General features: G+C 37.9%; 2 protein-coding genes and 2 long non-coding RNA genes across 12 annotated transcripts in view; 3 read left to right on the top strand and 1 right to left on the bottom strand.

The window, feature by feature from the left end:
• The window catches only part of LOC119481763 (butyrophilin-like protein 3), a 59281-nt gene that overhangs the window by 23401 nt on the left and 10880 nt on the right, over positions 1-25000 (top strand). The gene's annotated exons all lie outside the window — the stretch shown is intronic.
• LOC119481787 (programmed cell death 1 ligand 1-like) lies at positions 740-15061 on the top strand. 8 transcript variants are annotated; one of them, XM_037759016.1, is made up of 5 exons: positions 740-911; positions 1849-2199; positions 2302-2340; positions 4336-4343; positions 14738-15061. In XM_037759016.1, the coding sequence occupies exons 1-5, from the start codon at positions 755-757 to the stop codon at positions 14876-14878; spliced, it is 696 nt and encodes a 231-aa protein (XP_037614944.1). In that variant the 5' UTR covers positions 740-754; the 3' UTR covers positions 14879-15061. The 8 variants fall into 8 exon arrangements, with proteins under 8 accessions (XP_037614944.1, XP_037614943.1, XP_037614945.1 ...); XM_037759015.1 differs by lacking the exon at positions 4336-4343 and adding an exon at positions 11289-11295 and having other exon boundaries at positions 2302-2342; positions 14739-15061; XM_037759017.1 differs by lacking the exon at positions 4336-4343 and adding an exon at positions 13505-13516 and having other exon boundaries at positions 2302-2382; positions 14790-15061.
• On the top strand, positions 6041-6387 carry LOC119481808. The gene is made up of 2 exons (XR_005205275.1): positions 6041-6181; positions 6307-6387. It is a non-coding gene; the product is annotated as an uncharacterized LOC119481808 (long non-coding RNA).
• LOC119481802 overlaps positions 15414-25000 on the bottom strand; it is a 10197-nt gene continuing 610 nt past the window's right edge. Inside the window, exons 2-3 of the long non-coding RNA XR_005205264.1 lie at positions 16527-16532; positions 15414-15737 (exon numbers count right to left, since the gene is read on the bottom strand). This is a non-coding gene — a long non-coding RNA (uncharacterized LOC119481802). The remainder of the gene's footprint in view (positions 15738-16526; positions 16533-25000) is intronic.

Here is a 25000-nt window from a genome sequence, read left to right as displayed (position 1 = left end):
CTTTTCTACACTGTGATGTGCTGGGGGGGCAGCACAACTAAGAGGGACACCTCGAGGCTGGACAAGCTGATCAGACGGGCCGGCTCTGTGGTCGGCATGGAGCTGGACTCTCTGGTGACGGTGGCAGAGGAAAGGACAGGTCTACAGGACAGATAATAATGTACTATACTCACTTTTAACAGTCTCTTCTGCACTATATTCACTTTTTTAGTAGTCGTGTATCACAGCTGTTACTCTGCACTATATTCAGTTTCAACAGTTTTCTTCTTCATCTTGTATTTTTATATCTTGCATATTGTTTTGTACTTTGCACTACTAACTTTTTTACTGCCTTTTTACTAACATGTGTTGCACTATGGAGCTGTGATGCTGGAAACTTGAATTTCCATCAGGATCAATAAAGTTACTATCTATCAATTTATCTATTTATCTATCTATCTATACACCTGTCAATAAACGAGATTCTGATTCTGATTCAGACAGCCAGCAGGAACAGCCAGCTACAACTAAAAGTCTGTAATAAATCTTCCTAAATAGTTTTAAGTAACCTGAGTTACAGATCACATGTACTCCAGAACTTCTCTCTAATAAGCATCTTAATGTTGTTAAAGCTGACTGTTCTGCTCTAACTACAGGATTCAAGGCAGTATAAGGAAGTCCACAGAGAGTACACAGTGGAAAAACACTGAGTCAGTTCAGTTCCCTCATGTCCTCAGGAAACCCGCCCTGAGCTCCACCCACTCTGCACTCATGCATGAAACCACTGACTGCCTACCAACAGACTCCTGTAAATGCTCAACAGACTCAAACATGTGACAGAGAGAGAGAGATCCAGCAGCAGACCAACATCCTCTCAGCTCTCATGGCTGCTCTCATCATCCTGCTGTTCTTTCTGTCTGGAGCAGCTTCTGGTAAATATGACCTCTCATTATTAACTGATTCATACAGATAGAGATGGAGAACACACATCTCTGACCTCTGATGCTGTTCGTTTTGTTTTACATGAAATAGTTCAAATGTATTTAAATGTAAGCGTATTTCCTCCTACAGTTTTGTGTTTGTGATTAATAAGTGATGTATTCAGCTCAGTCAGTTACTCTGAAATATATAAAGAGTGATCAGACACACTGTTTCACACTGTCTGGATTAATGAGCAGTTTAAACAAGACTTCAAGAAGAGTCAGAGAAGAGGAGGGAGGGAGAGAGAGAGAGAGACAGAGTGACAGAGACAGACAGAGAGAGAGACAGAGAGAGAGGGGGGGGGGGGGGGGGGGGGCGTGGTGTGTGCATTGTGCTGTGATTGGCTGAACAACACAATAACAACAGACCAGGTTGAAGCAACAGCTGTGCTGAAACTACAGATGTTCTGGTACCATTTTTTCATCCTGATACTGATTCTGATGAAGGTGGGAAAATATCCATTCACCTTTTTATCAGGATTCTTTTTAATGATTTTCATATATTTTATATATATATATATATATCGAATTGCAATACTTAAAAATCACAATCGGCACCCAAGTATCGTGATAGTATCAAATCAGGAGATAGGTTAATGGTCCAGTCCTAGATTCTGATACCTGAACTTGCAGTGTTGGACGATACCGAATACGGACTAGTATAATAATAACTTGTGGCGTACAAAAGTAAAACTAAATTATTTCTCTTCTATTGTCATATTCCACTGAAACATCCTGTGTTGAACAATAAAATATTATAAAATATAATGAGTGTTTTCAGTCCAAGATGAGGACAGAGGAGTTTCGTCTCTTCGCTTCTATACTCTTTGCAATGACAGGAATCACTTTTTAATCTGGATATTAATTATTGAATATTATTGTTTTTCAGACCTACATCTGCAAACAGCACACCCTGGAGAGAATGTCATTCTGAAATGTAACGCTGGTGATGCCTCCATCGATGTTGTAGAGTGGACCAGAGATGACCTGGAGTCAAAGTACGTCCTCTTAGTCATCGATGGATACCCTCACCCAAAAGAACAGCATCCATCCTTTAAGGACAGGGTGGAGCTGGTGGACAGGAAGATGGAGAATGGAGACGTCTCTTTAGTTCTGAAGAATGTGAGAAGTGAAGACAGAGGAATATACAGGTGTCGGGTTGAAACAGGTCGTTCAAGTCGTACAAAGAGAGCCGTCCTTGACAGTGAGCCAATCAACAGCATCCAGCTGGAGGTTACAGGTGAGTTTGTAGCTGCAGTTTATTCCAGGTTGATCAAACATGAGAAATATAGAAGAGGAACTAGTCAGTGGTTTCCTGACTAATGTGTGTTTTGATCTTCAGATTCACAGAAAGGAGACCCCGAGACTGATGACCCAGGAAATAAAGACTTCCCTCGTGTAGCTGTTGGACTGGGAGCAGCAGGTGTTGTGGTGCTGTGTTCTGTTGGACTTTTTCTTGTCAGGAAATATAAAAAACATCTGGACAAAAAATCAGAACGGTCTGCTGCTGATGAAAAAGCAGCAGACCATCAGCTCATCTGATATGTCAGAGACCTCTTTACACCTGACTCAACAACACAGTAAAGTTCCCCTGTATGAATCACTACCTTGTCGTGGTGGAGGGGTTTGTGTACCTGTTGATCCTGGGAGCTGTGTTGTCTGGAGCTCTGAGCTCCTGGTAGGGTTACCCATGACAAACTGGTCCCAGGGGAGGGTCAGACTAAATGTGATTCACTTCAAATGTCTACCCTTAAAGACCTGATACTGTAACAGCAGAATAGACCCTTTATTGATGATGTCACGATGTTAACATCACGTAAACATCGTGAAATAATAACTCTGGATTCAGGTATTAGTGCGTTTTACAACTTTTAGGACGTAATGATTTGAATCAGGACTATTAGAGAGTTCATACTGGGGAGTTGATTCACCTCAAAATAAATGATCCTCTGAGTTACAGTCGTCTCTTTCCCAATGGAAGTCTATGGGAAAAGTCTTTTTGGGCCCGATGCATCACGTGACGGACACGGACGTTGTAGTACCGCCGTTTGGACACTACGAAAGTTGAGATCAACGACTGGCGCTCTTCCTGGAGGCTTGCTCAAGACAAGCTAGCTAGCTAGCTAATGTTAGCCAGTCATCCTGTCAGTCTTGTTAGGGCCCGAGCACCGACAACGTCGGGCAAGCGAAGGTCCTAATGAAACTGTAGCGTTTATTCGTCTTCTTTTTTTTCTCCGAAATGAATAGCCTTTTCGACGACCTTAGCCATCTCAAAAAGTTGTTAAGCTTGGAATGCTTATCAGATGCGGTGAAAAATGTGATATTTTAAGGGTCTCGGGCTCAGCCGTTGCAAAATGACTCGCTAGCGCCCCCTAGAAAATTGGAAAAATTGAGCCCCTCACTCCGGGTTCACCTACATGTATGAAATTTGGCAGACAGATGTAACATGTGGAGACGCACAAAAAAGCCTCTTGGAGGTGTGCCCAAAACTCAACAGGAAGTCAGCCATGTAGAATTTAATATGCGATTTTCGCCCATTTTTAGCGTTTTGTAGGCCGTGTACTTTAACGACCTCCTCCTATAGATTTAATCAAATCAACTTGAAATTTGGTCAGGACCATCTTAAGACCTTGAGGATGAAAAGTTATCAAAATGGTGAGTTTTCACTGAACGACCTGACCGTGGCGTGGCGGCCATTTTGAGCCATTCGCCATGAAACAGGAAGTTGTTGTAACTCAACTGTACATAGTCCGATCTGCCCCAAATCTCTCAGGTATGATGGTGGTCCAGTACTGATGACATGTATATGAAAAAATATACTCATAGCCCCGCCCCAAAACATTAGCCCCGCCCCCTTTTTATAACTTATGAACCGTTTGTCGTAGAGTCTTGTGGGAGGTGTCATATCACTCAGCAGAGAGTGCCTGTTTCATTGGTGAAGGTTATCCCCGCCCCCTACACATTAGCCACGCCCCCTTTCATAACTCGTGAACCGTTTGTCGTAGAGTCTCGTGGCAGGCGTTGTGGCGCTCGTCCGAGTTTCGCTTTCACCGTGCCCGGCCGCGTTAGTCGGCGTCCGGCCAGTACCCCCGACGCGCAAGGAGGGGTGAGGGCTCGTTCATCGCTGCTCGCAGCTTTAATTTTATTTGAAATGTCCGTACCCATGAAATAATCCGGTGTAAAGAGGTCTTAATCTCGTACTTTTATTTCCTGCTGGGTCATATAAAGGCTTCTGCTTGGGTTTACATTAATGTCCAGCTAATTATATAAAAGCAGCTGATGCAGAACGTCTCAGAGGAACCTGGAGGACAGGTTGATGTCCCGTCACGGAATAAGAGATTAAACTGTATAATTATTATCTACAAAGTAGATTTACATGATAAGTACAGAAAGGAATGTTCAGTGAACTAAAGAACCTTTGATTGGACTGGGAGATTTGATAATGAACAGCAGTTTATCATTTTTAAAAATTTTAATCAGTGGATGAAATAATAATGAATCTGTAAAATGATGGAAGCTAATAATCAACTACTCTGAACTCTTTAATATTGTACAGGTGCTATGATATTGTTATTATTGTTATTGATATTATTATTATGTGCTAAAAGCTCTGCCACTGCAACAACTCAGTTTGTTTTTCACTCAAAGTGTATTTTGGGATTAAAATAAATACTTCTCAAGAGAGATTCTCAAGTTGTGCTCTTTTTATATATTCATCGTTTTTATTAATATTGTATTCACGATGCATATTGTGTTCTTTGTACGCAGCTATAGCAGCTCATGCTAACAGACCACAACCCAAAATATTCAGATTCATCAGAATTCATCTGGAAATATAAGAATACTGCCAAAATCAATAAATAAATGTCTCAATAAATTAATAAATATTTCATTAAATGTAGCAAAAATAATATTAAAAATAAATGTAGCCATTAATTAATTGATATTTGTTTTAATTTGCTTCTATATTTATTTATATTTTATTAATTTCCTTATTTATTTACTCTTCTGTTTAATTTTCCCTTTTATTTATTGGTGTATTTATTTTTATCAATTTTTAAATTTATTTATTTTTGTATTTATTTTTAAATGTGTGTTTTTACTTATGTATTTTAATTTGCTTTTGAATATATTCATCTTTGTATCAGTTCCCTTATTTATTTACTCTTCTGTTTAATTTTCCATTTTATTTATTTATGTATTCATTATTACTATTTAAAAAAAAAAAATTCTGTGTTCATTTTTTATTTATTTTACATTTATTTTTAAATATGTATATTTATTTATGTATTTATGCAGTTATTTATTTATGTATTCTTTTCTTTATACATTCATTTGCACATTTCTTTTTACATTTGTTGCAGAAAATACATAAATGCATAAATACATACATACATTTAAAAAAATTAAAATGAATAGAAATAAATACATAAATAAATAAAAGGGAACATTAAACAGAAGAGTAAATAAAAAAAGGGAATTAACACAAAGATAGATAAATAAATAAGGAGGCAACTTTTAAACAGAAATATCAATTTATGTCACATTTTATCAATTAATTAATTAATGGCCACATTAATTTTTTATATTATTTTTGCTGCATTTAATGACATATTTATTGAATTAATTTATTTTTGGCAGCTCTCGTCCTCCATACAGTGGAGCTCTGAGTATATATTTTATCATGTGTGTCTATTGTCTGTGTGTGTAAAATGTCTTTTTACTGTAAACCAAGTCTACCAACAGGTACACATACAGGAACCTGAACCTGAAGCTGCCACAGTAACCGGCGCTCGGCGCTCCAAACGACCTTCTGACGCCAGTCTGGTGAGTGATTGTGAGTTATGAACCAAAATGTGTTTACATGGATTTATAGGATTCAGCTGCAGTACGTTTCGTTTCTCTAGAAATGAATGTAACGGGGTGTGACCTGTTGGACCTGTTGATACACGTATGAGAAGAATCCCACAACACACCGGTGTTCCAGGTAACCGCCCAGGTGAGAAACACACAGAGAACTGACACACAAAGAGAACTGAAACACAAAGAGGACTGACACACATAATGAGGACTGAAACCCAAAGAGGACTGACACACATAATGAGGACTGAAACCCAATCCACCTGAGCCTTTCATTATCACCTCTAAAGGGGTTCTATGTCCAGACCGGCCAACCTAGAGACCTTAAATAAAGGGAGGATTTCTAACCTGAAGCGGGGGGGGTCTGGTGGTCCTCCCCAGAAAACTAAAAATAACCAAAATAATAAATACACTGCAACAGCATTTATATGTTATTTATATATTTATATGTTAAACTTGTGATTCTGGTGGAAAGAAAGTGTCGGAGTCTGAGTTGTGGTCGTTTGTTGCCGTTAACGGACTCCGTTTCTAACCGACCGTTAGCTACGGTTAAATAAAGAAAATAAAGGCACTCACATCCAGGCCCGGGTTTTTCACAATAAAAGCAGTCTACAGGCTGATTAAAATGATTTATACGTGTAAAAACGTACATACAGTCCCTTTTAAAGCCTTCAGGGAGCTCCCAGTTTTGACTTATCCAACTTTACTTCTGTTAACTTCCTCCTCCTTCGTAGGCGGACGTTTTACTGGCGTCACTTTCAGTCCAAAATGGCGGAAGCGTAGCTCTGACGTTGAAATGGAACGAACTTTTGACTTTAACTTCTTAGCGATATACTGTACGTTCTTTGTTATCTCTACCATGACTTGTGTTGTTTTTACTTAGATGAGAGTGAAGATCATCATGAGTATAAAGACACGTTAGATTAAAGGGTTTCTGGAGGGGTTGAACCTCAATGCATGCTGTTTAAGCTTTGTTGCTTAAACCTGAGTAGTTTTGTTGCCTCAGCCTGAGTAGTTTTGTTGCCTCAGCCTCAGTAGTTTTGTTGCTTAAACCTGAGTAGTTTTGTTGCCTCAGCCTCAGTAGTTTTGTTGCCTCAGCCTCAGTAGTTTTGTTGCCTCAGCCTCAGTAGTTTTGTTGCTTAAACCTGAGTAGTTTTGTTGCCTCAGCCTGAGTAGTTTTGTTGCCTCAGCCTCAGTAGTTTTGTTGCTTAAACCTGAGTAGTTTTGTTGCCTCAGCCTCAGTAGTTTTGTTGCCTCAGCCTCAGTAGTTTTGTTGCCTCAGCCTGAGTAGTTTTGTTGCTTAAACCTGAGTAGTTTTGTTGCCTCAGCCTGAGTAGTTTTGTTGCTTAAACCTGAGTAGTTTTGTTGCTTAAACCTAAGTAGCTTTGTTGCCTCAGCCTGAGTAGTTTTGTTGCCTCAGCCTGAGTAGTTTTGTTGCTTAAACCTGGGTAGTTTTGTTGCCTCAGCCTCAGTAGTTTTGTTGCTTAAACCTGGGTAGTTTTGTTGCCTCAGCCTCAGTAGTTTTGTTGCTTAAACCTGGGTAGTTTTGTTGCTAAACCTGAGTAGTTTTGTTGCCTCAGCCTCAGTAGTTTTGTTGCTTAAACCTGGGTAGTTTTGTTGCTAAACCTAAGTAGTTTTGTTGCTTAAACCTGGGTAGTTTTGTTGCTAAACCTAAGTAGTTTTGTTGCTTAAACCTGAGTAGTTTTGTTGCCTCAGCCTGAGTAGTTTTGTTGCTTAAACCTGAGTAGTTTTGTTGCTTAAACCTAAGTAGCTTTGTTGCCTCAGCCTGAGTAGTTTTGTTGCCTCAGCCTGAGTAGTTTTGTTGCTTAAACCTGGGTAGTTTTGTTGCCTCAGCCTGAGTAGTTTTGTTGCTTAAACCTGGGTAGTTTTGTTGCCTCAGCCTCAGTAGTTTTGTTGCTTAAACCTGGGTAGTTTTGTTGCTAAACCTGAGTAGTTTTGTTGCCTCAGCCTCAGTAGTTTTGTTGCTTAAACCTGGGTAGTTTTGTTGCTAAACCTAAGTAGTTTTGTTGCTAAACCTAAGTAGTTTTGTTGCTAAACCTAAGTAGTTTTGTTGCTTTAACCTGAGTAGTTTCGTTGCCTAAACCTAAGTAGTTTTGTTGCTTTAACCTGAGTAGTTTTGTTGCTTTAACCTGAGTAGTTTTGTTGCCTAAACCTGAGTAGTTTCGATCATCACGTGTAAAAGACACGTTAGATTAAAGGGTTTCTGGAGGGGTTGAACCTCAATGCATGCTGGGAAGTATATGCTAATATCAGGGCTGGAGACGAGCTTGATTTATCGGCACAGTTGCAGCTTTTAGTTGAAGAGATGATGTTTTAAACAGCTTGAGATTGTTGTTTTATGTGAAAGAAGAGAAGAGTGTTCTCCAGTAGTTTCACATCAGTTACGTGTCGACTTCTGAATGAACGTCCTGCTTCTGGAACAGATGATACCGATACAGACTTCATCAAACTGAACCTAGTTTATGTCTGTAACTGTGGAGTGATACCTCCTGTATACCAGAACCAAAAGTATGACTCTAAGGGCCCGTCCCTGTAATCAGAGGCGACTAAATGTCGGGGTATTTAGAGGACGGGGCAGGGGGTTTCAAATAGTCTAGAGACCATTTTAACTTTGATAAACTTCCCCCACCATCTCAGTCTGAGACAGGAAGTCCTGTCTGTGGGTAGAAACTAGTGTGAGCACACACTGCTTCTCTTTTATTATAGGACACACTGCTTCTCTTTTATTATAGGACACACTGCTTCTCTTTTATTATAGGACACACTGCTTCTCTTTTATTATAGGACACACTGCTTCTCTTTTATTATAGATCACACTGCTTCTCTTTTATTATAGGACACACTGCTTCTCTTTTATTATAGGACACACTGCTTCTGATTAGACTTCTGCTGCGTTCAGACCGAGCAAAGCAAAGTTTCGCCTCGTTTTACTAGTCGGACCGCCGGTATAACCATGGGAGAAATAACCACTGCTGCTGCTCTGTACATGTTGGTGAAGTCCCAGATATGTCAGAAAACATAAGATATTAGGCAACAGAACTACTCATTTAGATAAAAGATGGTGGTTTAGGTTTAAATAACTCCAGAAGTGCTGTAACTTAAGTACGGAAGTTACGTGACAGATAAATCCACGTTGACTTCTGGCCTCACACGGGGCACCATGTTGGTCTCCTGGTGAAAGTCCGGTGTTTTTTCAGGCCCACCCGTCCACTCCGACCTCCTCGCTACGTGGCGTTCACCGCTTCTTATACTATTATATTCTACACTAAAACAGTCCCAGCAGCGCGAGTCCTGACTTTGTAGATCAAATGCTCCATTGTGAACAGATCTGGAGACGATGAGCAACCCGACAGATGGAGTCATTCATCCGACACACACAAAGCAGCTGTTTCCACCAGGCTTTCTATAATCAGTCACACGGCAGCTGCATGTAGACTCCTCCATCAGGCAGCTGTGGGCCGGCGGTTTAGATACTGAACCCTGAAGGCTGAGCCATCAGTGGGTGAGTTACTGTCAGTAATGTGAAGCTCTCTGAGTGGTTGAAAGAGGAGAACTTTATAACTACAGCCCATGACTGTAGGTCGGTCAGGGATTGTCTCCTGAGAGGAGTCTCCTCTAGTTTCAGCTTCAGGACACTCTGATCAGACTGTTCCAGTTCTTCTGGGCGTTGTCGGTGTGAACCGTCTGGAAACTCCATCTCATCTTTTTATTTATTTATCAGTAAACAAGCCGTCTGTTTGTTGTTCCAGTCCAGTTTGTTGTGAACACACGAGGCAGCGTGACAAGGGACTTTTTCCAGTCTTGTGACCTCAGCTGATGTTTGTTTTAATAACATTCTCATGACCTGTTGTCATAGGGAACATTAAACAGAGCAAACACAAAGATAAAAAAAGAAGCAAATTAAAACAGAAATATCAATTTATGTATCTCTCTATACATTCATTTACACATTTATTTTTACATATTCCCTTTTATTTATATATGTATTTATTTTTATCCTTTTTTTATTTATTTGATATTATTTTTTAAATGTATGTATTTATGTATTCATGCATTTATATATTTCATTTATTTTCTGCAAGAAAATGTGTAAAGAAAAGAATCCTGAAATAAATAAGTGGGGAAATAATGCATACATAATAAATTTAGAAATAAACAAAAAAAATAATGCAGAAATAAATAAATAATTTTTAAAATTACATAATTAAATAAAAGGGAAAATTAAACAGAAGAGTAAATAAATTAGGGAATAAATACAAAGATGAATAAATAAAGAAGCAAATTGAAACAGATATGACAATATATGTATTTTCTTTATGCATTTATTTACACATTTCTTTTTACATATTCCCTTTTATTTATGTATTTATTTATTTATTTATTTTTTTGTATTACATATTATTTTTTAAATGTATTTGTTTATTTATTTATTGTTTATCTTTTAAATGTAAATAAAATAATACAGAAATAAATACGGGGTGAAATGCAAAGGGGAAATCAATCATAAATAAATAAATACATTTAGAAATAAATACAAAATAAATGCAAAAATAAATTAAAACTTTTTAAAATTACATAAATAAATAAAAGTGAAAAATAAACAGATGAGTAAATAAATGAAGGAATTAATACAAAGGTGAATAAATAAAGAAGCAAATTAAAACAGATATATCAATTTATGTCACATTTTATCAATTAATTAATGACTAATTTATTTTTAATATTATTTTTACTATATATAATGATATATTTATAAATTTATTGTCATTTATTTATTTATTTATTCATTTAATTTTGAGATATAACAATATATGTATTTTCTTTATACATTTATTTAAACATTTCTTTTTACATATACCCTTTTATTTATTAATTTATTTGTATTAATTTCTTATTTATTATATATTATTTTTTAAATGTATGTATGTATTTATTTATTTATTTTATAAAATGTAAATAAAAGAATACAGAAATAAATAAGCGGGGAAATAAAAACGGAGTGAAATGCAAAGGGGAAATCGTGCATAAATAAATTTAAAGATAAATAAAAAATAAATGCAAAAATTAATAAATACATTTTAAAAATACATAAATAAAAAAAATGGGAAAATTAACCAGATGAGTACATAAATAAGGGAACTAATACAAAGATAAATAAATAAAGAAGAAAATTAAAACAAATATTTATGTATGTCCCATTTTAACAATTAATTAATGACTACATTTTTAATATTATTTTTGCTGCATTTAATGACATAAATTGTCTATTAATTGAGTTATTTATTTATTCATTTATTTTCATTTTCATTTCTGCAGGTTCTGTCCTCCAACATGATGTCTGTCTGGTGGTGAGAGTGTAACACAAGTTGTTTTGAATGTTTTGAACATGACATCCTGCAACAGGAACTTATCTCTTCCTGCAGGGCGGGGGGGGGAGTGGTTGGGTTAGATAAGCCTGTTTACTTTTAATTTTCAAAAGCAGAGGGCCATGTTGACCTTTTGAGTGGTTCCCATGGTTACACAGTGTGGATCTCAGTGTTGATCTCAGGTTTATACTGAAGTTGATCAGACTTCAGATGAAAGTGTTCCAGCTGTGATTGAAGCTTTCTAACCAGTTATACTGGTGAACTTCATAACCCACTGCTGCAGCCAGACAGCCAGACATACAGACATACAGACAGCCAGCAGGAACAGCCAGCTACAACTAAAACAGACTGTAATAAATAGTTTTAAACAACCTGAGTTACAGATCACATGTACTCCAGAACTTCTCTCTAATAAACATCTTAATGTTGTTAAAGCTGACTGTGCTGCTCTAACTACATGAGTCAAGACAGTATCAGGAAGTCCACAGAGAGTACACAGTGGAAAAACACTGAGTGAGTTCAGTTCCCTCATGTCCTCAGGAAACCCGCCCTGAGCTCCACCCACTCTGCACTCATGCAGGAAATCACTGCCTACCAACAGACTCCTGTAAATGCTCAGAACACTCAGATGTGTGACAGAGAGAGAGAGAGATCCAGCAGCAGACCAACATCGTCTCAGCTCTCATGGCTGCTCTCATCATCCTGCTGTTCTTTCTGTCTGGAGCAGCTTCTGGTAAATATGACCTCTCATCATTAACTGATTCATACAGATAGAGATGGAGAACACAGATCTCTGACCTCTGATGTATTCAGCTCAGTCAGTTACTCTGAAATATATAAAGAGTGATTGCATATTCTGCTCTAAGGCGCACAGAGACCAGCCCCCTGAACAACTTCACAAGTTTCAACAGGTTCCTCCTCGTCAGTCATGTGACCAAACAGGAAGTTTAGCAGCACACATTTCACCCTCTTCCTGAATGAGTCCATTGGTCCCAGAATATACAGACCCACAGAGAAACCCTCCCCCCCAGCTCACCACAGAGCACCTTCACAACATCAAGCAGAGGTGCAACACGGTTACATTGAGCAAACACATGTATGACAGTCTCAGGTACATCACAACACGGTAACATTGAACCAACACATGTATGACAGTCTCAGGTACATCACAACACGGTAACATTGAACCAACACATGTATGACAGTCTCAGGTACATCACAACACGGTTACACTGAACCAACACATTGTGACAGTCTCAGGTACGTCACAGAAGGGGCACTTCCCACCCACATTTGAGTCAACCTCTGCCAGGAAGGTGTTTGTTGCCAGGGCCCCATGTATGACCCTCCACTGTAGATCTCCTGACCTCTTTTGGAGAGGAAGCTTATAAAGCACCCTCCACCTGAACCCTGCCATGCTCTGCCCACCCAGAACTCCCTGTTCCTTCACCTCCTGCAGAAAGACGGAGAGAGAGGGGGAAGGAGGGAGAGGGGAAGAGAGAGGGGGGGCGTGGTGTGTGCATTGTGCTGTGCTGTGATTGGCTGAACAACACAATAACAACAGACCAGGTTGAAGCAACAGCTGTGCTGAAACTACAGATGTTCTGGTACCATTTTTTCTTTCCTGATACTGATTCTGATAGAGTATCAGGATTTTTTCTTTTTATGATTTTGATAGATTGTATATAATATATACCTATATATTATATAATCCAGGTCCATTCCTAGATTCTGCTACCTGAACTTGCAGTGTTGGACGATACTGAGTACAGATCCGATACCAGCATGATAAAAAAAAGTTAATAAAATAGTTCTTCTTCTTCTTATTATTCTTATTCTTATTATTCTTATTAAACAGCTTGTTGGATTTTCCACTGTGAAATGGCTGATATTTTCCTTTCTCTGACGAGAAGAGATGAACAGACACCGGATCAGATATCAGGCCGATACTGACTCAGAGAGCTGGATCTGTTATCAGTAACAACGGGGCCGATCTATTCGGTTTAATTCTATATTTATATACTATAGACATTCTATACTGGGATTTGAATTCCTGAATTCCAGTGGCAGACTTACTCCTCCAGGGTGACAGCACGGTGAAGGCTGCTGTTTTGGAGCGGAGAAGAAGAAGAACTGATATCTGGTTAGACAGGTAGATCTTCTTCTGGGTGAATAACTGATGGTATCAGATCGGTGTGTAGCCTGACGTACTCGCTGATACCTGATACTGAATCCTGGGTCGTATCAGAACAACTCTAGCTGAAGCACAAGCAGCAACACATCCCCCCCCCAGCAGAGCACGTGGTGTTGGTTTGTTATTTAGTGTTCTACAGACTGAAGAGACAAACTATGACAGGAATCACTTTTTAATCTGACAAACAAAAAAGCCTCTTGGAGGTGTGTCCAAAACTCAACAGGAAGTCAGCCATATTGAGTTTAATATGCGATTTTCGCCCATTTTTGGCGTTTTATATGTTGCGTACTTTAACGAACTCCTCCTACAGAATTAATCAGATCGACTTGAAATTTGGTCAGGACCATCTTAAGACCTTGAGGATGTAAAGTTATCAAAATGGTGAGTTTTCACTGAATGACCTGACCGTGGCGTGGCGGCCATTTTGAGCCATTCGCCATGAAACAGGAAGTTGTTGTAACTCAACTGTACATAGTCCGATCTGCCCCAAATCTCTCAGGTATGATGGTGGTCCAGTCCTGATGACATGTATATGAAAAAATATACTCATAGCCCCGCCCCAAGATGTTAGCCCCGCCCCCTTTCATATCTCATGAACCGTTTGTCGTAGAGTCTTGTGGGAGGTGTCATATCACTCAGCAGAGAGTGCCTGTTAAGTTGGTGTTGTTATCCCCGCCCCCTACACATTAGCCACGCCCCCCTTCATAACTCGTGAACCGTTTGTCGTCGAGTTTTGTGGCAGGCGTCGTGGCACTCGTCAGAGTTTCGATTTCGCCGTGCCCGGCCGCGTCAGTCGACGTCCCGCCAGTACCCCCGCCTCGCAAGGAGGGGCGAGGGCCCGTTCATCGCTGCTCGCAGCTTTAATTGTTTATTATTGTTTTTCAGACCTACATGTGGTAACAGTGAACCCTGGAGAGAATGTCATTCTGGAATGTGACGCTGGCAATGCCTCCATCGATGTTGTAGAGTGGACCAGAGATGACCTGGAGTCAAAGTACGTCCTCTTAGTCGTCGATGGACACCCTGAACCAGATGAACAGCATCCATCCTTTAAGGACAGGGTGGAGCTGGAGGACAGGAAGATGGAGAATGGAAACGTCTCTATAATTCTGAAGAATGTGAGCAGCAACGACAGCGGAAAATACGAGTGTCGAGTTAAAACAGCTGGTTCAAGTCGTAGAAAGAGAGCCATTGACCGTGAGCCAATCAACACCATCCAGCTGAATGTTACAGGTGAGTTTGTAGCTGCAGTTTATTCCAGGTTGATCAAACATGAGAAATATAGAAGAGGAACTAGTCAGTCGTTTCCTGACTAATGTGTGTTTTGATCCACAGGTTCAGTGAATGAAGACTTCCCTCGTGTAGCCGTTGGACTGGGAGTAGCAGCAGGTGTTGTGGTGTGTTCTGTTGGACTTTTTCTTGGCTGGAAATATAAAAGAAATCTGGACAACAGATCAGAATGGTCTGCTGTTGTTTAAGCAGCGGTCCATCAGCTCATCTGATATGAGGAGAGACCAGAGACAGAGACCTCTTTACACCTGACTCAACAACACAGTAATGTTCCCCTGTATGAATCACTACCTTACCGTGGTGGAGGGGTTTGTGTACCTGTTGATCCTGGGAGCTGTGTTGTCTGGAGCTCTGAGCTCCTGGTAGGGTTACCCATGACAAACTGGTTTTACAACTTTTAGGACGTAATGATTTGAATCAGGACTATTAGAGAGTTCATACTGGGGAGTTGATTCACCTCAAAATAAATGATCCTCTGAGTTACAGTCGTCTCTTTCCCAATGGAAGTCTATGGGAAAAGTCTTTTTGGGCCCGATGCATCACGTGACGGACACGGACGTTGTAGTACCGCCATTCGGACACTACGAAAGATTTGATCAACGACCGGCGCTCTTCCTGGAGGGTTGCTCCAGACAAGCTAGCTAGCTAGCTAATGTTAGCCAGTCATCCTGTCAGTCTTGTTTTATTTGAAATGTCCGTACCCATGAAATAATCCGGTGTAAAGAGGTCTTAATCTCGTACTTTTATTTCCTGCTGGGTCATATAAAGGCTTCTGCTTGGGTTTACATTCATGTCCAGCTAATTATATAAAAGCAGCTGATGCAGAACGTCTCAGAGGAACCTGGAGGACAGGTTGATGTCCCGTCACGGAATAAGAGATTAAACTATATAATGATTATCTACAAAGTACATTTACATGATGAGTACAGAAAGGAATGTACTGATGAACTAACCTGGGTTAGATAATGTGGATTATATGTTCAGTGAGCTAAAGAACCTCTGATGGGACTGGGAGATGGTAGAAGAGAAGAATCACGTTTCAATCAACTACTCTGAACTTGTTAATATTGTACAGGTGCTGTGATATTATTATTGTTATCATTATTATTATTATTGTTATTATTATTGTTATGTGCTAAAAGCTCTGAAACTGCAACAACTCAGTTTGTTTTTCACTCAAAGTGTTTTTGGGATAAAAATAAATACTTCTCAAGAGAGATTCTCAAGTTGTGCTCTTTTTATATATTCATTGTTTTTATTAATATTGTATTCACGATGCATATTGTGTTCTTTGTACGCAGCTATAGCAGCTCATGCTAACAGACCACAACCCACAATATTCAGATTCATCAGAATTCATCTGGAAATATAAGAATACTGCCAAAATCAATAATAAATGACTCAATAAATTAATAAATAGGTCATTAAATGTAGCTAAAATAATATTAAAAATCTCTGAAACCTGTTATTTCCAACAGTTTGCGTCGCGCCACTACGGCTTTTCACTGCATCGAGCAAAACCCAGCCTTCGGGCGCTGAACGCTGTGAGACATGAGCTCAGATTGCGCTGTGTCGCCAGCAGCGACCGCTCTCCTCCGCGGGAAACGACATCTGATGTAGCTCTGTTGTCGTCCGGGTGGAAACAGTAGAGATTAGAGACGCTGTTCAGCTCCAGAAACAGGTTGAGATGAGGGAAAATGGGAAAAAGGGAACATTTGCCATAAATTAGGAGAAATGTGACTCCGGGAGGAAACTGGGAGAGGGGGATGAAAAACGAGTGTTGGCAGGTTTATCCTGTGGCCGTGAAGTCAGCGACTGGATCAACGTCAGCAACACTAGCAGCTAATGTTAGCTCACCAAACAAAACCCTGACCCTGTCTAAACCTAAGTAGTTTTGTTGCCAAACCTAAGTATTTTTATTACCTTAACCTAAGTAGTTTTGTTGCCTAAACCTAAGTAGTTTTGTTGCCTAAACCTAAGTAGTTTTGTTGCCTAAACCTAAGTAGTTTTGTTGCCTAAACCTAAGTAGTTTTGTTACCTTAACCTAAGTAGTTTTGTTGCCTAAACCTAAGTAGTTTTGTTGCCTAAACCTAAGTAGTTTTGTTACCTTAACCTAAGTAGTTTTGTTGCCTAAGCCTAAGTAGTTTTGTTGCCTAAGCCTAAGTAGTTTTGTTGCCTAAACCTAAGTAGTTTTGTTACCTTAACCTAAGTAATTTTGTTGCCTAAACCTAAGTAGTTTTGTTACCTTAACCTAAGTAGTTTTGTTGCCTAAGCCTAAGTAGTTTTGTTGCCTAAGCCTAAGTAGTTTTGTTGCCTAAACCTAAGTAGTTTTGTTGCCTAAACCTAAGTATTTTTGTTACCTTAACCTAAGTAGTTTTGTTGCCTAAGCCTAAGTAGTTTTGTTGCCTAAACCTAAGTAGTTTTGTTACCTTAACCTAAGTAGTTTTGTTGCCTAAGCCTAAGTAGTTTTGTTGCCTAAACCTGAGTAGTTTTGTTGCTTAAACATGAGTAGTTTTGTTGCTTAAACCTAAGTAGTTTTGTTGCCTAAGCCTAAGTAGTTTTGTTGCCTAAGCCTAAGTAGTTTTGTTGCTTAAACCTAAGTAGTTTTGTTGCCTAAGCCTAAGTAGTTTTGTTGCCTAAACCTAAGTAGTTTTGTTACCTTAACCTAAGTAGTTTTGTTGCCTAAGCCTAAGTAGTTTTGTTGCCTAAGCCTAAGTAGTTTTGTTGCCTAAACCTGAGTAGTTTTGTTGCTTAAACCTAAGTAGTTTTGTTGCCTAAACCTGAGTAGTTTTGTTGCCTAAACATGAGTAGTTTTGTTGCTTAAACCTAAGTAGTTTTGTTGCCTAAACCTAAGTAGTTTTGTTGCCTAAACCTGAGTAGTTTTGTTGCCTAAACCTGAGTAGTTTTGTTGCTTAAACCTGAGTAGTTTTGTTGCCTAAACCTGAGTAGTTTTGTTGCCTAAACATGAGTAGTTTTGTTGCCTAAACCTGAGTAGTTTTGTTGCTTAAACCTGAGTAGTTTTGTTGCCTAAACCTGAGTAGTTTTGTTGCTTAAACCTGAGTAGTTTTGTTGCATAAACCTGAGTAGTTTTGTTGCTTAAACCTGAGTAGTTTTGTTGCTTAAACCTGAGTAGTTTTGTTGCATAAACCTGAGTAGTTTTATTGCCTAAACCTAAGTAGTTTTGTTGCCTAAACCTGAGTAGTTTTGTTGCATAAACCTGAGTAGTTTTATTGCCTAAACCTAAGTAGTTTTGTTGCCTAAACCTGAGTAGTTTTGTTGCCTACTTAGGTTTAGGCAACAAAACTAGTTATTCTGTTGCCTAAACCTAACTAAGTGGTTTTGTTGCCTAAACCTAAGTAGGCAACAAAACTACTCAGGTTTAGGCAACAGAATAACTTAGGTTTAGGCATGTATGTATGTAATGTATGTATTTGATTATGCATTTATTTATTTTGTTTATTTTCTGCAAGAAATGTGTAAAGAAAAGAATACAGAAATTAATGTGGGGAAATAATGCATAAATAAATAAATTTATGAAAAACTAAAAAGATTATGCAAAAATAAATGAATACATTTTAAAATTACATAAATAAATAAAAGTGAAAATTAAAAAGATGAGTACATAAATAAGGGAACTAATACAAAGATAAATAAATAAAGAAGAAAATTAAAACAAATATCAATTTATGTCCCATTTTAACAATTAATTAATGACTACATTTTTAATATTATTTTTGCTGCATTTAATGACATTAATTGAGTTATTTATTTATTCATTTATTTTCATTTTCATTTCTGCAGGTTCTGTCCTCCAGCATGATGTCTCTCTGGTGGTGAGAGTGTAACACAAGTTGTTTTGAATGTTTTGAACGTGACATCCTGCAACAGGAACTCGTATCTTGGGGGGGAGGTGCGGTTGGGTTAGATAAGCCTGTTTACTTTTAATTTTCAAAAGTGCAGTAGGTGGAGTTTGGCTTGCACTTTGAATTGAACTTTGCTTTTACTGTGCAGTTAATGTTTATGACCTCTAACTCTCACCCGACTCTGTGTCTCCTACTCTCTGATAAACTCTGCTGGTTTCTGTCCTCTGACTTCGTCAAAAACACGACAGGTTTTATCTTGTAACCTTCCTGATGAGACTGTTTTGAATACCAAATGTGAAGGCAAAGTACTTCACCTCGAGCTCAGAGCTGAACGGGAAGTTCCACTACTGACGGTCTGGTTTACAGAAAGTCACGTGATTGTTTTTAACTTCTTGTTAAACCACTCCTCGCTGGCTGTGAGCCGAGGCACACAGAACAATGGAGGATGTAATCAGTAATCTCTCTGCAACGATTCACTGAAAACTAAACTGAAAGCATCTGTTAATGCAGAGGGGGTTTCTCTCTGAGGTATTCTGTAGTTATAGGAGAAAAACTCTGACTCATAAAAGCAGTATTTAGTTTCACCACAAAAAGAAGAAGAGGAAGAGGAAGAGGACGTGGCAGCAGAAGAGGAAGAGGAAGAAGCAGCAGCAGTCAGGAAACCACAGAGCTGCTTCAGCGTCTCATGACTCATCCAGATGTTATACAGCTGTTTGTTCTCTGCTGCCTCACTCTGTTTTATTCTGTTAATGAGTTTAACATCTAAAATCAACTTCTTCTTATGTCAACACGTACTTGGACTCTGACCTCTAATTCAAATTAAAATCAAATAATAGTAATAATAATATCTAGTAAACGAGGTGGATCTTTATAATGAACTCATTTAATTACAGGAATCTTTCTTAAATCGTCAAAGCAGTAGAACCGAAGCTGAAACTTCTGATGCCTAAAAACAACAACTGAAAAAGAAAGACGCCATTGGCCTCACCTGTTGGACCTGTTAGACCTGTTGGACCTGAGAGGACCCGGATGGAAGCCGACGCGTCTCCGTGGATCAATACACCTGCAATAATCGGTAGTAATAGTATTAGTGTATTATGATGAGTATTATTAGTGTATTATGATGAGTAGTGTTAGTGTATTATGATGAGTAGTATTAGTGTATTATGATGAGTAGTATTAGTGTATTATGATGAGTAGTATTAGTGTATTATGATGAGTAGTATTAGTGTATTATGATGAGTATTATTAGTGTATTATGATGAGTAGTGTTAGTGTATTATGATGAGTAGTGTTAGTGTATTATGATGAGTAGTATTAGTGTATTATGATGAGTAGTATTAGTGTATTATGATGAGTAGTATTAGTGTATTATGATGAGTAGTATTAGTGTATTATGATGAGTAGTATTAGTGTATTATGATGAGTAGTATTAGTGTATTATGATGAGTATTATTAGTGTATTATGATGAGTAGTGTTAGTGTATTATGATGAGTAGTGTTAGTGTATTATGATGAGTAGTGTTAGTGTATTATGATGAGTAGTGTCAGTGTATTACCAACATCATCAGGTAATAAATAGAGTTCATCCCGTCAGGTTTAGTAGTAGTTTACAGACCTATCTCTAAACTCTCTGTTCTGGCAAAGGTGCTTGAATCTCTGGTCAGTGAACAGGTAAAAGAATAGTGAACAGGCTACCGACTCTGTTCTGTCACCATTTCAGTCAGGTCATAGTACTATTACTGCTACCATGAAGGTCATAAAGGATGTAACTGAAGCACTTGATAACAAGCAGTGCTGTCTGTCTTTGTTTATTGACGTTTCTATGGCCTTTGATACCGTTGATCACGTCCCTTTGATTGGACGTCTTTCAGCTATCAGTTTTTCTAAACAAGCAGTTGGGTGGTTTGCAAATGATCTCCCAGGCAGAACCCAGGCTGTTCAGATTGACGGTTCTGCCTCGGAGGTATTGCAAGTAAAACAAGGGGGTCCCTCAAGGTTCAGTTCTGGGCCCGTTATTATTTATTATATACATAAATAACCTTAGACAGAATATCCCAAACTCAGCCTTTCATTTCTACGCTGATGACATTGTCATCTGCTGTTCGGCACCCACTCCCGCTGAGGCCGTTGAGTATCTACAACATGCTTCTGATAGGGTACAAGAGCAGCTTTGTCATCTGCAACTTGTTCTTAATGCAGAAAAAACAAAATGTATGTTCTTTACCACTTCAAAAACAGCAAGATCAGCACTATCTGAGAGCACTGTAACGAGAAATGGTCAACAACGTGAGTTGGTATATCAACTTTTAAATATCTAGGATTCTTAATTGATGACCACTTGTCTTTTAAGGAGCACTGAAGCTGAAGCTCTTATTAGGATTTTACTACAGAAACGAGTCGTGCTTTTCATTTCGTGTGAAACAGAAACTGGTGGAATCGACCTTTTTGCCTGTTATTGACTATGGAGATGTGTTGTATATGAATGCTTCTGCTCATTGTCTTCAGCTGGATAGCGTGTATCACGGGTCACTGAGATTCATTACAAACTGTCCTCCTCTGTCTCACCGTTGTGTACTTTACTCTAGAGTGAATTGGTGATGTGCTCGTCATTGGTGTGTGTTTATCTACAAAAGCATTCTGGGTATAATTCATTCTTACTTGTCTTCTCTTTTAAAAAGGAAAACTGGAAGTCATAATCTGCGTTCTGTGGACATTTTTGCAATTTGTTGTTCTCAAAGTAGGAACTGCAGTCCAGGTCGTCTGTGTGCAGGTTTTCATGTTAATTCATGTGTTGTCTGCTACTTTTACTATAACTGTGCATGATGCAGCGTTCCTCTGAGTCAAAGAGGGATCAGTAGTCATGAGATACCAAAGAATCAGACAACTAAGAACCAGTTGTCTGTTCCGTCTCTGTGGTTTTCCCCGTCTGACGCAGTGTCAGATGACCTGATGATTTTATCCGCCAGTCAGGATAATAATCTATTAACCTATAAACCCAACCAGTAAAGACTGTTTAACTGTCTACATGACAGTAGAACTCTAAACGTCCTCATTCTTAATGAAGAGAAGACTGAGATCATTAACGTTTGGACGTCCTGACCTATCTGACGACTCGACTGGTTAAAAATCTTGGTGTAATGTTTGACGGCGTCTTCAAATCTGACAAACAAATTAGTAATCAGTTTTTGTAGTTCAGACTCTCAGCCGAGGTGAAGGACTATCTGTCTCTCAGAGACCTGGAGATGCTTTTATTACCTCTCGATAGACTGTTGGAAGTCTTTTAATAATTCGCTTCTTTACTTATTTTCCTTTGTATTAATTCCCTTATTTAATTACTCTTTATTTATTTATTTAGCATTTATTTATTTTTTTATCTTATATTTATTTTTAAATATGTGTATTTATTTAAGTATTTATTTCTGCATGATTTTCCCTTATAATTTTTTCCATTTCCCCAAATAAGTATGTTTGGGGAAATAAATAATGAGGTAAATGCAAAGGGAAAACTGTGCAGAAATAAATACACACATTTAAAAATAAAAATAAAATAAAAAATAAATGCAAAAATAAATAAATACATTTAAAAATTAATAAAAATAAATATATAAATGAATAAAAGGGAACATTGAACAGAAGAGTAAATAAATAAGGGAATTAATACAAAGATAAATAAATAAAGAAGCAAATTAAACTAAAAATATCAGTTTATGTCACATTTTATCAATTAATTACTACGTTTATCTTTAATAATATATTTGCTACATTTAATGACACATTTATTTTAATGTTGGCATTAACCCTGGACACGCTGTGATGTTACAGAGCGTCTGGGTGTGTCTTAGTCTCATGTTTGTCTCTGTGGTTTGAAATCGGTCCATCTTCAAGGGCGCGTCTGTTAACAGAAGAACCTGAAATGTGACGAGACTTGTTTTGCTTCCAGATAAAGTAACATGTTAGAACTGATCTGAAGTTTGATCTCTGTTGTTTACCTGCTGATGAACATTAGACCTGATGGTGAGACTGTTGGTCTGATTAATGAACTCAGTTAGAGTCTTTTGACGTGTTAAAGTCTGTGTACTACTGGGACATACTAGGATACTACTTTGTACTACTGGGAAATACTAGGATACTACTGTGTACTACTGGGACATACTAGGATACTACTTTATACTACTGAGACATACTAGGATACTACTGTGTACTACTGGGACATACTAGGATACTACTTTATACTACTGAGACATACTAGGATACTACTTTATACTACTGAGACATACTAGGATACTACCGTATACTACAGTGAAGCTGCTCTGCTGCCACCTGCTGGACTCTGACTGCATCGACATGATGATTTACTGCTAAAGTCCACAACTAACTCCCCCAACAAGAATGATTCATATTCAATAAATCACACAGGTTAATGGAGCACATCTTAAACACATTATTCATTATTTAAAATAGCTTTTGTTTAAAAATAACTCAAATAAATACCACCAGAGTATGGAGGACGGAAACTTCCAAAACCAAAAATAAATAAATAAATAACTCAATAAATTAATAAATATGTCAATAAAGGTAGCAAAAATAATATAAAAAATAAATGTGACATAAGTTTATATTCATCAGACGGACTCTCAGAACATAGGAGAACCCACACCGGACACAAACCGTACTGGTGTGTCAGATGTAAGAGAGACTTCAGCCAGTCTAGTGGACTGAGGAGACACAGGTGTGTCTAATGCCAGGATCAGACTACACGATATCAGCCAGATTATAGCCCGATTCGACACCCGATGGCCGTCGTAGGGTGTCGAATCGGATCGGGAACGATAAATGAGTATCGTGTGCGACAGTCGATGGTTTTATCTCGTGTAGCGTGTCATAGTACACGACAACCAACGCCGCGTCTGGGACGCCTCACGACGTCCCGACAGGAAGTCTAGCATGTTTGCTTTTTTTTTTTTGCTTGCTTTTTTTGCAGACCGCGCTCCTTCTCTCTCTCTCTCTCCACCTCACATGCATGCGCGCACACTCCACACTGCAGAAGAGTTATTTTAGCTCTGAGAATATCTAGTGAATGTTCCACATTGTGTAAATTTACCCCAAAAAAAGCCTAATTTCTTTGTATTTATGAAAGAAATGGAATTATATCTGTCTTTCTTCCTCACAAAACAAAAAAGCAATGAAAACAATGAATGTATGCAATATCTTTAATGTTTTTTAGTGAAATTATTGTCATATTTCTCGAGTGGTCTTTTTTTAAATTATTATTCTTTTTTTTTTATTGTGTTTTTTTTATTATTTTATGTTGGTTTTGTTTCATTTCTGTTGTCCTTTTATGTCTGCCACAGCTCTTTGTTTATGTTTTTGCTATGCTTCTTTTGTATGTACATGTTTTTCATGTTTTCTGCTGTTACTATGGATACTGTTAACTGGATAACTATTTTTCAGATCTTTTTTTTTACTTTTTTTGTCCAATATTTTTCAGATCTTTTTTTCAGACATTTTTCAGATCTTTTTTGTTTGACATTTTTCAGATTTTTTTTTCAGACTTTTTCTGTCCGACATTTTTCAGATCTTCTTTTTTCAGATATTTTTTTTCAGACATGTTTCAGTTTTTCTTTTTCAGACTTTTTTCAGATCTTTTTTTTCTGACATTTTTTTCTGACATTTTTCAGATATTTTTTTTCAGACTTTTTTTTCGGACATTTTTCATATATTTTTTTTCTGATCTTTTTTTTCAGACTTTTTTTCAGACTTTTCATATCTCTTTTTTCAGACTTTTTTTTCGGACATTTTTCAGATCTTTTTTTTCAGACTTTTTTTTCAGACTTTTTTCAGAGATTTTTTTTCAGACGTTTTTTGTCCGACATTTTCCATATTTTTTTTTCAGACTTTTTTTTCGGACATTTTTCAGATCATTTTTCAGATATTTTTTTCAGACTTTTTTGTCCGACATTTTTCAGATATTTTTTTTCGGATATTTTTTTAGACTTCTTTTGTCCGACATTTTTCAGATATTGTTTTTCAGACTTTTTTTTAGACATTTTTCAGATATTTATTTTCTCTCATTTTTCATATATTTTTTTTCTGATCTTTTTTTTCAGACTTTTTTTTCCGACATTTTTCATTTCATATTTTTATAGTCTGTGGTGTGTTTGTTCTCTAGTTATCTGCTCTGTAGAGACGTGTCTCTCGGTTAGCCACAACCAAACCAGAACAAGTCAAATGTTCCGTCTGTCGGCGTAGTGAAACCCACAGAACCACACGAGGAAAACAACCAGCGACACCAACATTTATTCATCTAACTTAATCTTTTCTTCCTGTAAAACAAAATGAGATCTCTCACTGCTCAACTTCCTGTTTCTGGACTTTATCTGAAACTCTGTAGAACAAAGTGAAGCTGCTCTGCTGCCGCCTGCTGGAGTCTGACGTTATTATATT

This window comes from Sebastes umbrosus, chromosome 22 (genome assembly GCF_015220745.1).
Source record: "Sebastes umbrosus isolate fSebUmb1 chromosome 22, fSebUmb1.pri, whole genome shotgun sequence".
Taxonomy (NCBI): Eukaryota; Metazoa; Chordata; class Actinopteri; order Perciformes; family Sebastidae; genus Sebastes; species Sebastes umbrosus.
Note: the sequence above shows the minus strand (reverse complement) of the source record. Positions and strands in the feature narration are given on the sequence as shown.

What these genes read in the sequence shown, in the direction of transcription:
- LOC119481787 (XM_037759013.1), top strand. Translation starts at nt 755, where the DNA reads ATGAAACCACTGACTGCCTACCAACAGACTCCTGTAAATGCTCAACAG. An exon ending in TCTGTCTGGAGCAGCTTCTG is followed by an intron (nt 912 to 1,848) that starts GTAAATATGACC and finishes ATTGTTTTTCAG; the next exon opens with ACCTACATCTGCAAACAGCA. An exon ending in CATCCAGCTGGAGGTTACAG is followed by an intron (nt 2,200 to 2,301) that starts GTGAGTTTGTAG and finishes TTTGATCTTCAG; the next exon opens with ATTCACAGAAAGGAGACCCC.